The sequence below is a fragment of the Pyrus communis genome, chromosome 10 (genome assembly GCF_041283825.1).
Source record: "Pyrus communis isolate YQ-2024b chromosome 10, ASM4128382v1, whole genome shotgun sequence".
Lineage (NCBI taxonomy): Eukaryota > Viridiplantae > Streptophyta > Magnoliopsida > Rosales > Rosaceae > Pyrus > Pyrus communis.
The window spans coordinates 4,239,811-4,254,443 of NC_142574.1; the positions used below are offsets into that span (position 1 = coordinate 4,239,811).

At 37.9% G+C, this 14,633-nt stretch overlaps 2 protein-coding genes across 5 annotated transcripts; one reads left to right on the forward strand and one right to left on the reverse strand.

The window, feature by feature from the left end:
- Positions 1-512: 512 nt before the first annotated feature.
- On the forward strand, positions 513-3,866 carry LOC137727636 (copper-transporting ATPase PAA1, chloroplastic). Of its 4 annotated transcripts, none has more exons than XM_068466458.2 (5): positions 513-1,259; positions 1,362-1,415; positions 1,526-1,679; positions 3,507-3,591; positions 3,661-3,866. In XM_068466458.2, the coding sequence occupies exons 1-4, from the start codon at positions 819-821 to the stop codon at positions 3,545-3,547; spliced, it is 690 nt and encodes a 229-aa protein (XP_068322559.2). In that variant the 5' UTR covers positions 513-818; the 3' UTR covers positions 3,548-3,591; positions 3,661-3,866. The 4 variants fall into 4 exon arrangements, with proteins under 4 accessions (XP_068322559.2, XP_068322560.2, XP_068322561.2 ...); XM_068466459.2 differs by having other exon boundaries at positions 629-1,259; positions 3,717-3,866; XM_068466460.2 differs by having other exon boundaries at positions 629-1,259; positions 3,513-3,591.
- Positions 3,867-4,119: 253 nt separating this feature from the next.
- LOC137727637 (potassium transporter 7) lies at positions 4,120-14,514 on the reverse strand. Its single transcript, XM_068466462.2, has 10 exons — positions 13,935-14,514; positions 11,298-11,526; positions 10,863-11,111; positions 10,611-10,661; positions 10,036-10,296; positions 8,734-8,786; positions 8,487-8,601; positions 8,030-8,284; positions 5,209-5,731; positions 4,120-4,931 (listed from the first exon to the last, which is right to left on the reverse strand). Exons 1-10 carry the CDS (start codon positions 14,217-14,219, stop codon positions 4,391-4,393), a joined length of 2,562 nt encoding a protein of 853 aa, XP_068322563.2. The 5' UTR covers positions 14,220-14,514; the 3' UTR covers positions 4,120-4,390.
- Positions 14,515-14,633: the final 119 nt, after the last annotated feature.

The following is a 14,633-nucleotide window of genomic DNA, read 5'->3' on the forward strand; positions in this document are numbered from 1 at the left end:
ACTTCCCGATGGGTCACTCATCCTGGGAATGCTCTCGCGCGCTACTCGCTTAACTTTGGAGTTCCTACGGAACTCGAAGCCAGTGAACTCCCAAAAGGCCTCGATTGTGCTCATTCACTACTTTCTTTGGCAACATCATCCATAACATAAAATTTCTACATCACAATCAATTAAAACCCTAGCAAATAGACCAAGAATGTTTAATGTGCCCATGATCCGAAAGATTCTGAGCATCTTGCAGCTCAATGTCTCATCTGTCCACATGTAAAACTTCCACTGCTTTCCCGCCTACACTTAAGGAGGGCAGGGTGTGACATTTTAATCCAAAATAGTCTTTAAGATTGACATAACTCTTTATTTTGATCTTTGAAATTTACTATTAGATTGTCCGCCGTGAATTATTTTTAGTCTTTATGTGAGAAATCTTAGTTAAATTAAGATTAAAACTTTTTACAAAAAAAAATTAAAATGATTGATGGTAGATAATATCAAAACTTTCGATATCAAGAACTAAAATAAGAGTTAAGAAATATCAGTACCCCTCGGCTGATGGCCGTCGTTGCTGACTCCACTCCGCATAAACAGATAAACTCATCTTTCACATTTAAAACGCACAACCACCACCACCACATTCGATTCGATTGTCAAATTGTCAATTTGTCACAGTGACAGTATTGTCCTGTCGCTCCACTCTGAATTTGCTGCAGCTGTTATTATTAAGCACGCACGCGCGTCTTCAAATCTTCTGCGATTATCTTCATATGATAAGATAGTAGAGCAGAAACTTGAAGCTTGAGGGGAGAGGCGGCGATTTTCCAATGGAGTCCACATTGTCCGCAGCGACGCCGACAACGGCAGCTCTCCTCGCCGTCTCCAAATCCCTCAACCGCCGACCGGAAAGGTGGACCTTTCTCAGTCAACGCCTCCCGAGTCGTCTTCTTGCTCGCAGGCACCTCACTTCGGTTCACACCAACTACTACGGCTTTCAGGCCCCTAAACATGATCCTTTCTCTTCCTCGTCTCTGAGGAGTCTCTGCGTCGTTGGCCCGCTCTTACGGCGCCGTTTAGAGTGCGTTGGTAGCGGCGCTGCTTCTTTTGCCTCCGGTGGTGGAAATGGTGGCTTTGGTGGAGAGAGTGGCGGCAGCGGCGGTGACGGCGAGGGAGGCTCCGGCGGCGGCGACGCCAAGTCCAAGGTTGCTGCTGCTGGAGGCGATGAGGTTTCGGCGCTCTCCACTGATATCATTGTTCTCGATGTTGGAGTATGAATACACCATTACTAAAACCCCTCTCTCTTACTCCCTCCCTCTCTCCCTCTTTCTCGCTCCTAGTCAATCTGATTGATTGGTGATTTGCTTGGACAGGGAATGACATGTGGAGGATGTGCAGCCAGTGTGAAGCGAATTCTAGAAAATCAAGTAAGTTTAATTTCATTTTCTACCTCAAATTTACATGTATTTCGTTTGCTATCAAAGTTTCAAGTAAGTTTAATACCACCTATATATATGTGTGTATGTATATATGGCAGCCACAGGTATCGTCTGCGACTGTAAATCTCACAACAGAGACGGCAATTGTGTGTCCTGTGTCCGAAGCGAAGGCTACACCAAACTGGCAAAAGCAGTTAGGAGAGACACTTGCTAACCAATTGACCAGTTGCGGTTTCAAGTCTAACCTTCGTGGTAAGAATTTCACAATTGTTTCGAATTCAGCCTGTTACTTTTATTTATCGGTCTTATTAAACTGTGAATTCCATGGTTCTCAGTTAATGGAAAGTTGTATGTTTGGTTAATCCTTGTAATGGCTGGTCTTTTTTACTTTTCAAGGGCATTGCTTGTTCTTTGCTGTTTTTTCGGGATAACATTTGAAACTTGGCAATCAATGTTCATATTGATTTGGGACCTAAAGTTTGTGGATCATTTTCTTCAAGTGTGTTTTCGGTGTTACTTATACACGTATTAGGAAAAGTGTAATAGAACTGTGTTGCTTTAGAGTCCGTTTAGATTAACATTGCAAGAATCGGTGACAACTTAAACTTTTTTAGTTATTGAAAAACACCGAAGTGCTAATTTTCAATGCGAGACGTTCTTGAAATTCTTGATATATCAACATGATGTTGATTAAGATTAACTTATATTGGCAGACATTCAGTGGTGATTGTTCTGATGTTGGCTTTCTGAATTTTTTTTAGCACATTAGTTGATTGCGTTGTGTATGAGGATATAGGCTGACATCATTAGATTGTTGAGTTGCAAAATTAGGCCAGACAGGAAGTGGAAACTGGATTCATCAGGGGTCCTCTTTTAAGAAATTTTAAATTTTCTGTCTATCCTGAGTTCCAGTCTGCTTAAGTGATTTGGAAATCAAATGGTCCTACCAAGGTTCATATTTTGGCTTGGATCATAGTTCATGGAAGGGAAAATACTTGTGCTTTGGTACAAAGAAAATCACCAATTTGCCCATCTCCTCGTTGGTGTATTTTGTGCAATAAGGAGGAAGTATTTGAAAATCATTTGTTTCCACATTGTCCATATGCATTGAGACTGGTGACGGTTAGTTAGGGTGGGGAAGCAAGAGTCCATTGGGTTATTCCTCATTCACCTTCAAATATTTTTTGTGAAAATTCAAAAGAGTATGTTTTGGTGGTGGAAAAAAGGCAAGCATTTTATGGAGTTGCACTGTGTTGGCTGTCTTTTGGGTAATTTGGTTGGCAAGAAATAGAAAAATCTTTGAGAACTATAGTGGGGATGTAAGGTTCTGAGCATCATTTTTGGCTTCTGTTTCTCCAGCTTTTAGTGATCTATCATTTTCTATAGTTTTATTAGATTGGGTAGCTGCTGTAGGGTAGCTTTTCAAGTTGTAATGCAATGTGAGAGGGTACTTTTCTTTTGTTTTGAGGATTGAATCAGTTTGTTGGTGGACCTGTGGTCCACTATGTTCTTTTATTATGCTTTAGTTCTTTAATGAAATCTTGGTTCTCAAAGAGAGAAGGTTGCAAAAAGAAAAAAACAAAGTCAGACATAAGAACATGAGAAGCATCGATCTTGCTTGAAAGGGTTTCTTTTCTATCGCCGTTTGATTTCAAAGCCACAACACTCTCTCTTTTCTTGGTACTCAAGCATGCTCCTTTTACATCTAAAAATTGTGATGCCATGGAATTTACTATATCCTCTTGAGAAGTTGAGGATCAAAGTTCTTCGCAAACTTTGGGTTATTATTATAATTGCTTTTGAAGGTTGAAATCGTTTCAGCTGCCATCCATCCACAAAACAAGTTGGACAAAAACTAAGTGGGGTAGGTTTTGTGATGCTTGAGAAATGATAATAGCACTCAGCAGTTTACTGGTTCAGCTGAATACAACAGACAATTATCTATTTTCTCCTTCGAGCGTTGTTTCTTTACTTCTGGTTGTCCAATTAGAACCCCATAACTTTAAAATAAGAGCATGTATATATATATTCGCCTGCTTGGGGTTTCCAAATGATTTATGTGAAGCTTTCTGGGTTCAGTGGCAGGTCAGGGAGCTACGGAAGGAGATATATCACCATAGAAGTGCGAAAGATTTCTTGTCAGGCTGAACCATAATAGTTTATGGTAACTGTTGGATTTAATTTCAGTGGCGTGTATAAGCGCATAATGTCTTACATCTCTCCGTTTTATCAGATGTAACAAAAGAGGATTGAAAATCATTACTGATTCACAACTACTTGCTCCCTTAGTCTCAACCAGCAGCTCATTGTGGTGGATAAGTTTGCGGAGCATTTCTGTTGTGGAGCACTCATTTGTTTTTGAGATTTTTATATATGCTTTGATGTAAGCATTCTTCCAAACCAAGAAATAAATTACTCCCTATTTGATTTGGCCTTGTATTTCTTATGCCTTGTTTCCGTGTTTTGTTTTACTAGGTCGGAGTGAATTCAGATCTTATTTTCTTATCTATTCTAATTGTCCTACTAAAACTATTAACGGTTATATGACAATTAAATTTCACGGGTAATACCCATAACTATAAACACCCGTTTAAATTTTACGGGCGGTTAAATACCCATAACCGTTTATTTTGTCTAAACGGTTACCTGTATTTTAAATGGACGGATAATTGCGGTTACTCATACCCGGCACACTTTGACATCGTAATTACGGCACACTTTCCAGATGCATAACCGCAAATAAGTAACAAAACTTCGGCCATCTCAAACGAGCGGTGGACCAAAATGGCCAGCAATCGAATTCCAGAAGCTCGTGGCCACGAACTGCAGCAACGAACAAGTCTTCGAACTGCAGCAACGAACAAGTCCTAAGCCGCATGAAGAACCACTCATAACACCAGCTGCCGGTCTCACCTCCAGTGTAAAGGTTAAAATTGGCCTTATTTTGGTAGCAAAATCGGCCTTCATACCATGTATGTCATCCCAACCTGCATTAGATGCGAATGGGGCACACTCAAATTCGCAGTGCCCCTCCTGCAGTTCTTCCTCAAGAAAGCATAAAAATAATTGATGATTAACTTCTTGATAAACCATGAATCTTTCCTGGCCCTAATATCCCCATGACCAAGAAGATAAACAACCCCTGATTCTTTGGCCTTTCGTATAAATGATAGTTCCCTATCCATACTCTGCTCAGAATCAAAAACCGTTGGATCTTCTGGAAGCACTGGCTTCACCTCTGATGTGCTTGCTTCTGATACAGGCTGCCTGCTCGTCTCCTTGTACTCAGCAAGAAAAGGAACACCAAGTGAGTAAACACTTCCATTGGGGGCTATAAGAACCCTCGAGACAGAGCTCTCATCTTCTGAGTCTGTATCACCATCATCCCCATCACTCTCCAGTGACCGCTGCTGAGCTTCCCTACGTATGAATTTCTCAAGGCTCTCAATTAGTAGCTGTTCAAATGTTTGGTGATTTTCTTTACGAACATCCTTATAGCCATACCTGTTGAAGTCATAACGGCAGATACAGAAGGTAACTAGACATGAAGGAATGTAAAAGAAAACAAAGGAAAAAACACATCAACTGCGAACATGAGTGATTTCCGCTTCATTTGTTGTCAGGCCTACGGCAAAATAATACATCTTACTAAGCATAAATATATCCTATGACGGGTTTCACCATTTGGCATCCATGAAATACATTATGGATCTAAACTTTGCACTAGATTATACAAAGAAATCACTCTACTCTACCAAATCAGAAGTGTTAAGCATGTTACCTGGCAATACAACGAAATATGTGGTAGTTTTTTGGACAGACGCGCCGAAAAAGGAACCTTTCACTTTGAGGCACTACAGGAACTGGAACATACTTTATACAAACAAATATGATCATTGAATGGATTGCAGGAAGTGTGGTCAGAAAATGGCCAAAGATTGCTGGTATTCCCTTCACCAGCTCATTGTAAAGCAAGCCAATGCCTGGAGCTCTGATTGTCCCAAGATTGCAACCCAATTCTCGCATCAGATCCATTGAAAGTTTTTGCTTGACTTCGGTTTCATACTTAAGCTTGCTTCCATAGTTCCAGATAAACATTATAAAAAACATAATTATGGCAAAGACCACAATAATCCAACTTCCATCTCCCACACTACACAAAACCGATGAGAAAAAGGTCAACTCCAACCCCAGGAAAATGATTAAGAAACTCAGCACAATGATTATGTTTATCTGCCATATAAGAAGCATAACAATTGTTACTAAAATGGTCGTCATCATCATCACTCCTAGCTCAGCAATGCCTGTAGTAAAAGAGGATAGTTATAAAAAAAAATAAAAAAACCGCATATAAATTGATTTATGTAAAACTAAAGTTCATCCACGGAGATACAAGAAGATGTAACTGATGGTAACTGTTGAAATAATTCATGACAGTGCCTGCATGTTATTTTTCAAGTGGGTAATGCCAGATCAGTGGTTGATTTTGAGTTCGAACCAAAGAGATATTTGGAATGTCCTGTCAGGTAGATCTAACCTAAGAAAAATAAGCATTGTAATGAACTCAAGAACCTATTCACCACATACAAGCATGTTTGAGAATTGCTTTTAAATGACTGTAACCGCTTTTAGAGAATATGTTTTTGGGTTCCAAAGGCACTTGAAGTGCTTCCTGCAAGAAGCACCAGACCAGCTATGTGCTACAAAGAGAAATCATTCAACAACAAAGACTCCAAATATCTATTATGATCCTTAATCTTAGAGAACTTTAACCACAAAATTTTTATTACAATGCCAATTTGTATATCTTTATATTTTTTTATTTGTTATAAATTATAATTTTATTAATAAAAAGTGTGAACTAAGGAACTTGATAGATTTTGGAATACCTGTCTATGTTCTTGAACTTTAAAAATAAAGAAATTGTAACTGGAAAGAGGTTAGCTTTGGTGGCGATGGCTATAACAAAAACACATAGCAGAAAAAATAGGATAACTATCTTATAAAAATACAACAACAAAGTCCTTTCCCACTAAGTGGGGTCGGCTATATGAATCCTAGAACACCATTGCACTCGGTTCCGTGTCACATCTTCTGTTAGATCCAAGTACTCTAGGTCTTTTTTTAGAGTCTCTTCCAAAGTCTTCCTAGATCTTCCTGTACCCCTTCGGCCTTGAACCTTTGTCCCATAATCACATCTTCTAACCGGAGCGTCAGTAGGCCTTCGTTTCACATGTCCAAACCACCGTAATCGATTTTCTCTCATCTTTCCTTCAATTTCGGCTACTCCTACTTTACCTCGAATATCCTCATTCCTAATCTTATCCTTTCTCGTGTGCCCACACATCCAACAAGCATTCTCATCTTCCTTACACCCATTTTATGTATGTCTTGATGCATTCTGTGCCATAAAGCGTTGTCGGCCTTATTGCCAGCCTATAAAATTTTCCCTTGAGCTTCAGCGGTATACAACGGTCACACAACAAACCGGATGCACTCTTCCACTTCATCCATCCAACTTGTATTCTGTGGTTGAGGTCTCCAGCCAACTCTTCGTTCTTTTGCAAAATAGATCCTAGGTAGCGAAAAAGCGGTTGCTGTTTGGTACTTTATGATCTCCAATCCTCACCCCTAACTCATTTGAGTCTCCGTTTGCAATGAACTTGCACTCCATATACTTTGTCTTTGACCGACTTATTCGAAAACCTTTAGATTCCAACACTTCTCTCCAATTGTTAAGTTTCGCATTTACTCACCCTTAACTCATTTGAGTCTTTGTTTGCAATGAACTTGCACTCCATATACTTTGTCTTTGACTGACTTAGGCGAAAACCTTTAAATTCCAACACTTCTCTCCAAAGGTTAAGTTTCGCATTTACTCCTTCCTGAGTTTCATCTATCAACACTATATCATCTGCGAAAAGCATAATATGTCTCGTTACCTCATCCATTACCAATGCAAAAAAGTAAGGACTTAAAGATGAGCCTTGATGTAACCCTACAGTTATGGGGAAGCTTTCGGTTTGTCCTTCATGAGTTCTTACGGCAGTCCTTGCTCCATCATACATATCCTTTATAGCTTGGATATATGCTACTCATACTCCTTTCTTCTCTAAAATCCTCTAAAGAATGTCTCTTGGGACCCTATTATACGCTTTTTCCAACCATGTGCAAATCCTTTTTCAGATCTCTATATCTTTCATAACTATCTTATAAAAATAAAAAAAGATAAAAAAAAAGAGAGAGGAAACTATATAGTGTTGACATAAAATGAATAAAAAGGGAGAAAAATTAAATTCTTTAAAATAACATAATTCCAACAAGGCATTTTGGTGCAACAGATGTTTTACAGAAACCAAAAGACAATTGATTGATGAAGTTGTCTGGTAAACTGAACATTTGGTGAGTACTATTAGGGGAGGGGATCCCAAATTTTTTTACAGAGTTTGGTGAAAAGAAACCTGAACAGTTGTTTTTACGGAAAAGCTTACTCAGTATAGCTACAGGAAACCCAACTATAAAACCTAGAGTTTGTTAACAAACAAATAATAAAAACTGAACAGATAACGAGACCATATACTTTGAAACATGATGAGAATTACCATATGCATTTCCAATCTCATCAATGTTTGAAATAGTGCAGATAGCCACTAGGGAAAACACCAGCAGAAACCAATTTACGACAGGGATATAAATTTGCCCCATGAACTTCCGGGAGGTATGTATGATTTTAAGGCGAGGGAAACAACCAAGTGCCATTGATTGTTTTATGCATGAAAAAGTGGCCGTTGTCATTGCACGACTAGCAATCAATGCAGCAACATTAGCAATGAACAACACAGGCCAGAAAACACCACCTGCAGACAATGAGAGTGATTTCTCCGTAATTAAATTTCCACCTATAACATATGCTTGCAAATTGCAAAGGGACTTAAAACGAATTAACAATATATCATATATCTAAGAATTAGTGAAATAAGTATGACTATTGACACATTCGTAGAAAATCCTAACTGAATAATTTGCTTGAAAATCAATAAATGCACCAGTGAAGCTTACTTGGGATTGAAGAAAAGAAAGCTTGCTCAGCCCCATCTTGGTTCTCCATAAGGTAGGCGGCTTGACCCAAATAACCCAACATAAGGCAGGGCAAAACAAGAAAAACGAATGTAAGCTGAAAAGAACAAATACCCAGTAAATTACAGTTCCAGTAATCAGAAGGTAAACACCACACATTCTGACACTTCGATGTATCATATAAACAAAATGAATATTGTATAAAGACCAATTATTCTTCATTCTTTACCTGGACTGATCGTACAGAAAAATAGCAAAGATCCGCAAACATTGCCTCAGAACCTGATACATACAAGTACATCAGTAAAGAAAAGGAAAATATGTAGGTGATAACCAATAATATAGGTTCCCAGTTCATATAATATCAAACAAAATTGAACCCCATTTACATAAACATTAAACAGTTCTATCAATATTTCACCTCTTGTAAGTGACTGTTAGCATCCCATTTGTAATGGAATAATTCATGATTTAACATTTTCCAATAATACAATACCTAAATTATGCAACCTCAGGTACACTCTAATCATGGTTTTTTTTTTTTTTTTTTTTTTTTTTTTTTTTTTTTTCTGTTTCTTTTTTTTTTTAGAAGAAAACAGAAAATGCAAGCTAGGGATTAGTTAGCAGTTTCTTTCCATTTTAAAATCTTTTGTAAGCACACATTATTTCAATACGAAGGAACAGGACAATACAGAGGACAAGCCTAGCTAGAAGATGCTAGCTAAACAATTGAACAAAGACGGGAAAATACAAATATCCATGGCAGCAGACCAAAAAAAACACTAGTGTCCAGAAGAATTCAAGTCGTACAGTATAGTTCCATAGGAACCATCCCTAGATTCTGAAGATACCTATACCCAAGGATAGCATAACCTCACACAAAAATAGTCTTCTCCACAAGGTCAAAGCAATGGGACAAGGGTGCCCTTATTTCCAAAGTTGGCAGGAACTAAACTGCGGATTTCTTTGACTAAAAATGGCATGTGAAAACCATTGTTTCAGAAGATATACTACCTAATTATCAGCTTTACTAAATAAATCCAAAGACTTTCTAAGTTCTTCAAGCCTAACTCCAATACATGTCTAGCTTCAATTGTGAGGGGAGCAACCTAACCAGCCATATAAACCATGCTGCCACTAATTCCATAAATCCTTTTTTCTATAAACTGAATCCCTTATAGCTGAGCCTTTATACCTAGGCAATAGTTCAACCCCTTGTACATATTTCTGCATAAACTTGTCTTAAAGGACCTTTTTTACCGACTGGATTACATTGCCAGGGAATCAGACATTAAGATATTTTGTATACTTTTTGGAAGAAAAAATTTAATATTATAGAAATTCATTCCAGATGAAATCCAAGCACAAGCTAAAAGATGACAATACAATTCAATAAGAAAATGAAAAGTTAATTACAGAAAAGAGTGGAGCCAATTTAAAAATGGAATCAAGGTTGCAAAAATTTACAAAAAAGTAATGATAGCAACTCCATGCACCCCCAAGGTCTTAAGTTTTTTTCCAGACTGATTACCTGTTGCGCATAAAAGACAACCCCCAAGAGAATACCAAGCCTTAGTTGAGTTTCTCTCGAAGAAATAATAGATGTGAACAGGATTGAATGCCTTTAAGACACTGCTGTCATATTTAACAAGGTTGTAAATCCCAATCCCACCAAGGGAACAAAACCATATGAATAAGGCAGGGCCTACAGCCAGTCCAACTTTACTTGTCCCAAATTTCTGTACACTGAATAAAATAACAAGAAAGGCAACCGAAATCATCACCACTTCATCTGCATACAAATAGAAAAGGGAGGTAAATTAAAGTACGCTTTAATTGAAACAGCATAACCAACTATCTTATTTAGAACAAAGAAATCAAACGCAGATGCAAATGGGTCTTAGTTCACTGTCATGATTTTGGTTAGAGGAGATGGCTTGCAGAGTGTGGTGTTGTAGCATAGAACTTTAAATTTTGCAAATCTTCTAGTTCTTAATAAAATTAAAATTGATGTTAGTAGAATTAACTTTTTAGTATGATGCACTCCAACAGAATCATGACAGCTAAGACCCATTTTTGATATGTGGTCCACAGGATAAACAATACCTTGCTCAATTGCCTCGACTCCAACCTTTAGACCACCAACAGCTGATACTACTGCATTAAGAAAATAAAAAGCAATCACAAAGTAAACAAAACATAAAAAACTTTAGGCACACCCACTCTTCACGATTTAAAACAAGAACACTACATCTAAAACAGCTATGCAGCGTTACCACATTTCATCACATCAATAATGGGTTGATAGTTGCAACTTGCAACAAGATAAAACAGAATAAGAATAGATGATGCAAATACCTGACATTGCTGGTGTAACAACCCCATCAGCTATCACCATAGCAGTACCAGCAAGCACTAACATCAGAAGAAGCTTTTTCAGAGTCAGTGAAGCCTCAAGCCTTTCCTTGATTTTTAAAGATCTTTCAAGTTCAGGAGATGGCACCTTTAGCCTGAAGCTCGACATCCGGGCATCTGACGGAAGCTGATTGGGAAGAAGACTGACCTTAGCATGTCGACAGATCAATGAATACAAAGCAAATGTACCACCTGGAAAAGTTAAATTACCATGAAATAGAAAATATGCATTCAACTAAACATTGATGTTGTACTGCAATAACTGCATACATAATAGCTTTGCTTGTACTGTGTGTGTGTGTGTGTGTGAGAGAGAGAGAGAGAGAGAGAGAGAGAGAGAGAGAGAGAATACGACTTGCTTTACCGAATCCAGCATACCTTCACCATCATCATTAGCCCAAAGAACCACCAGCACATACTTAAGCAACGGGATCAAGATTAACGTGTATAGGACTAGCGACATTGCTCCAATAACATCCTCATTTCCATTAATAGGTGCTTTGCTAAACATGACACTGAACGTATATAATGGACTTGTTCCAACATCACCAAAGACAACCCCAAGGGTCTGAAAAGCAATTATTATTTTCCTTCCAATACTGAAATCCTGCAATAAAATATACATTATTAAGGAAACTTGGTTCAGGTCAATAAATAACTTCATATTTCCCGTAGGTTAATCAAAACAATTTTACTCTTAAATTAAGGTCAATAAAACAATCTTCCTCGCAACCAAGGTCAACACCCGTTCCTCTATATCTCTTTATTGACCTCTCCTTAAAAAACAAAAATATTGATTGGCTCAATCCAAATGTTATAAGTATTTTTTTTTGTCACCTAAAACAAATTACTCCTACATTATTATTAGAAATTCTAATCACAATACGCGTGCACATCAGCATGATTCAACAGTTGAGCAAAAATAAAATTTCTAAATTATAAAAGAAAAAAATAAAGAAACACAGGCAAAGAAGTTTCAAATTTCATTTCGATGAACCGTACCTATGTATAAATTCAAATTAGAAAACCTGGATACTTTCCTTATGAACCATATGGCAGACAATGAACTAAGGCAGACGATATACTTTAAGGAAAACTAATCTATTAATCCATATTAGAGAAAAATGCCACTTTCTCCCGTGGCCAAAGATAAGGCAAGTTAACTACTTTTGTGAAGCAAACTTTGGAGTTACCATGAGTTGCCTAGGTAATAGTTCATTGTGAAAGTTCAACATACTCATTGGGTTATGATTACAACTTAAGTTTCTGAATATTAATACCAAGTTGCTAAAAACCTAAAACTCAATGTTCTTCATATATGCACAAAGTAACAGATGATTTAAAAAGTAAATTAAACATAAGAACATAACTAAGGTTTCTTCTTGAAAATCACAGAGTAAAAATTTCCTCCTGTCTCTAGTTGCTGCTATTGTAGGTCTTTTCCAATTCTAACTACTCTACTCCAAATAAATAATGGTCCAAAGGGATTAGAAACATAAAAAGTGAGAAAGGCAATCTATATTCAGCACTACATAAAAAATCTGCACATTATTTCCCAGAAGAAAAAATGAAGCACACTACCAGCCTTCCAGTATTGAGAATATAAGAAATTGAGACTTTATTAAGTGAAAGCTCAATGAGTTACAGAAAGAATAGCATAAGAAATGCCCAGTGGTGGAAAAGAGGTTCACCACCAAGAAAAACCTATTCCAACAAAAAAAAAAAAAACAAAAAACAAAAAACTTCGAAAACAAATATACAACTCAGCCCCATCTCTGCTTGTGCCACAGTCCAAGAGCTACTGGGCAATAAAGAAATAATATAATCAACATTTTCTAATCCATTGTTGCACATAGAAAACTAATCTGGTCTCTTACACTAGAAATACCAAAATTTAATGACCCCATCCACGTATACATCTGTACTTTCCTAGGTAACTCAGCCATCCAAAGCAATTGAGATGGTTCAATAAAAGGTTCCGTTTTTGGAGAAGAGTGGATTGAGCATGATTATATTGTCATAATTGCTTATCATTTGAAATTTGGAGTTGATGATTTATGACTTGTACTTCCTAATGGTGTATGTGATTCATGAATGAGCGTTCTGTTTTATAAAAAAAAAAAAGTCACCAATCATCACAAATTCCAAACTTAGAAAGGTAAACAAGTATGCAATTTATCACAATGTAACTTATGTTCACTAAAAGCTGCCATTTTACATTAATGAATTTCCATACTCCTCTCTATAGTCTATACCCACCCACAACATCATGTAACTGCTCTGAAGTTCTGCTTAAAGATTCAAAATAATCCAACCTTAATGTTTACCACAATTACAACATCCGCTACTAATTTACCTTTACAAAGCCACTCATACCATGGTCATGAGCTCTTAGATAACATTCAGAATTTTCTTAATGAAACGGAAAGATCACATAATCCTAAAATTTATATGAAGCGGAAAAAAACACATAATCCTAAAATGTATATGGCATAGATGCTTAGGCAGTTTATTTTATTAGCACCATATTCTACCAGAAATCAAGCTAGCCAAAGAGCACAAAGTAAAAATTAAACTCCACGCTCTGAAAAGTGACAATTTCTTAACTTGGGTAGGATGCTAAACATGCCTCCTTAGAGCCTAAGCATCAACATTGCAAGACATTCATTAGAACTAACATAATTATCAAAAACAGGGTTAATAAAAATAGCAAATCCAGCTTCACGTGTACAGTCAATCGCGATTGTAACACGTCTATATACGCACCCGATAATTGTCCAATAAGTGAATCTCCCAAAACGTAAACTAACTACAAAGCTACACAGGATGTATCATGTATGTATAATGAACGTATGCAGCACAACATGATAGGAAAGTAAAGTGGCTACAAGCATTGATCTACATCACACTAAGCAATGCTGAACGAGCGAGGCTACTCGACCGAATCCAGAAATGCAAGTCTTAAGCTCACGACAAAGTAAATAGTAAAAGTGAGAGATTGGGAGTTTGAAGCACCTCATATTCGTTTCTGTGAGCGCCAGGGACCTCGAGCGCTTCGACGTCAAAGGAATCCACGCGAGGGCCAGTGCGAATCAAGCGCTGCTCAACATTATCGTCCTCCTCTTCATCATCCTCCGAATCGAGAACCGTCCGACGCATCGCATCTTCCTCCGTATCCGCATCCTCGTCGTCGTCTTCGGAGTCGTCCTCGTCCTGAAAGACCCACCGCGACTCGATGGAGTCCATGGACGCCAGTCCGCCATTGATCTCGCCCCTGTCGGGACCTTCCTCCTCCTCCATCGATCAATGACAACAACTGTAGAGTGTGCGTAATTGTGAAGAGGGGCTAGGATTGGGGAATGGTGGAGTGGAATTTTGTGGGGGAGGGTGATTGGATGGGAGGAAAGTGATGGAAAATTGTAGGGTTTGGCATATGTGGAAAATTGGGGAAAATTGGAATGAAATTATTTTTTTGGTGAATTTTAAGGAAATTGTTGGGGGAGTTTGGTTCTTTTTGGCTAAATATGGGGTTCAGCTTCAACATCTCAGTTTCTCACGCTACAAGCTTAAACTGGAGAATGTTAAATTGTGTATTAGCTGGCGATAGACCATCTTTCTTTTAACTGCTTGCCAGTTGCTGTATGCATGTCCGGTCCAGATTCCAATGTATCCGGCCGGTTCAAACTGGTTTAGATTTGGGCTGCGTCAGGCCGG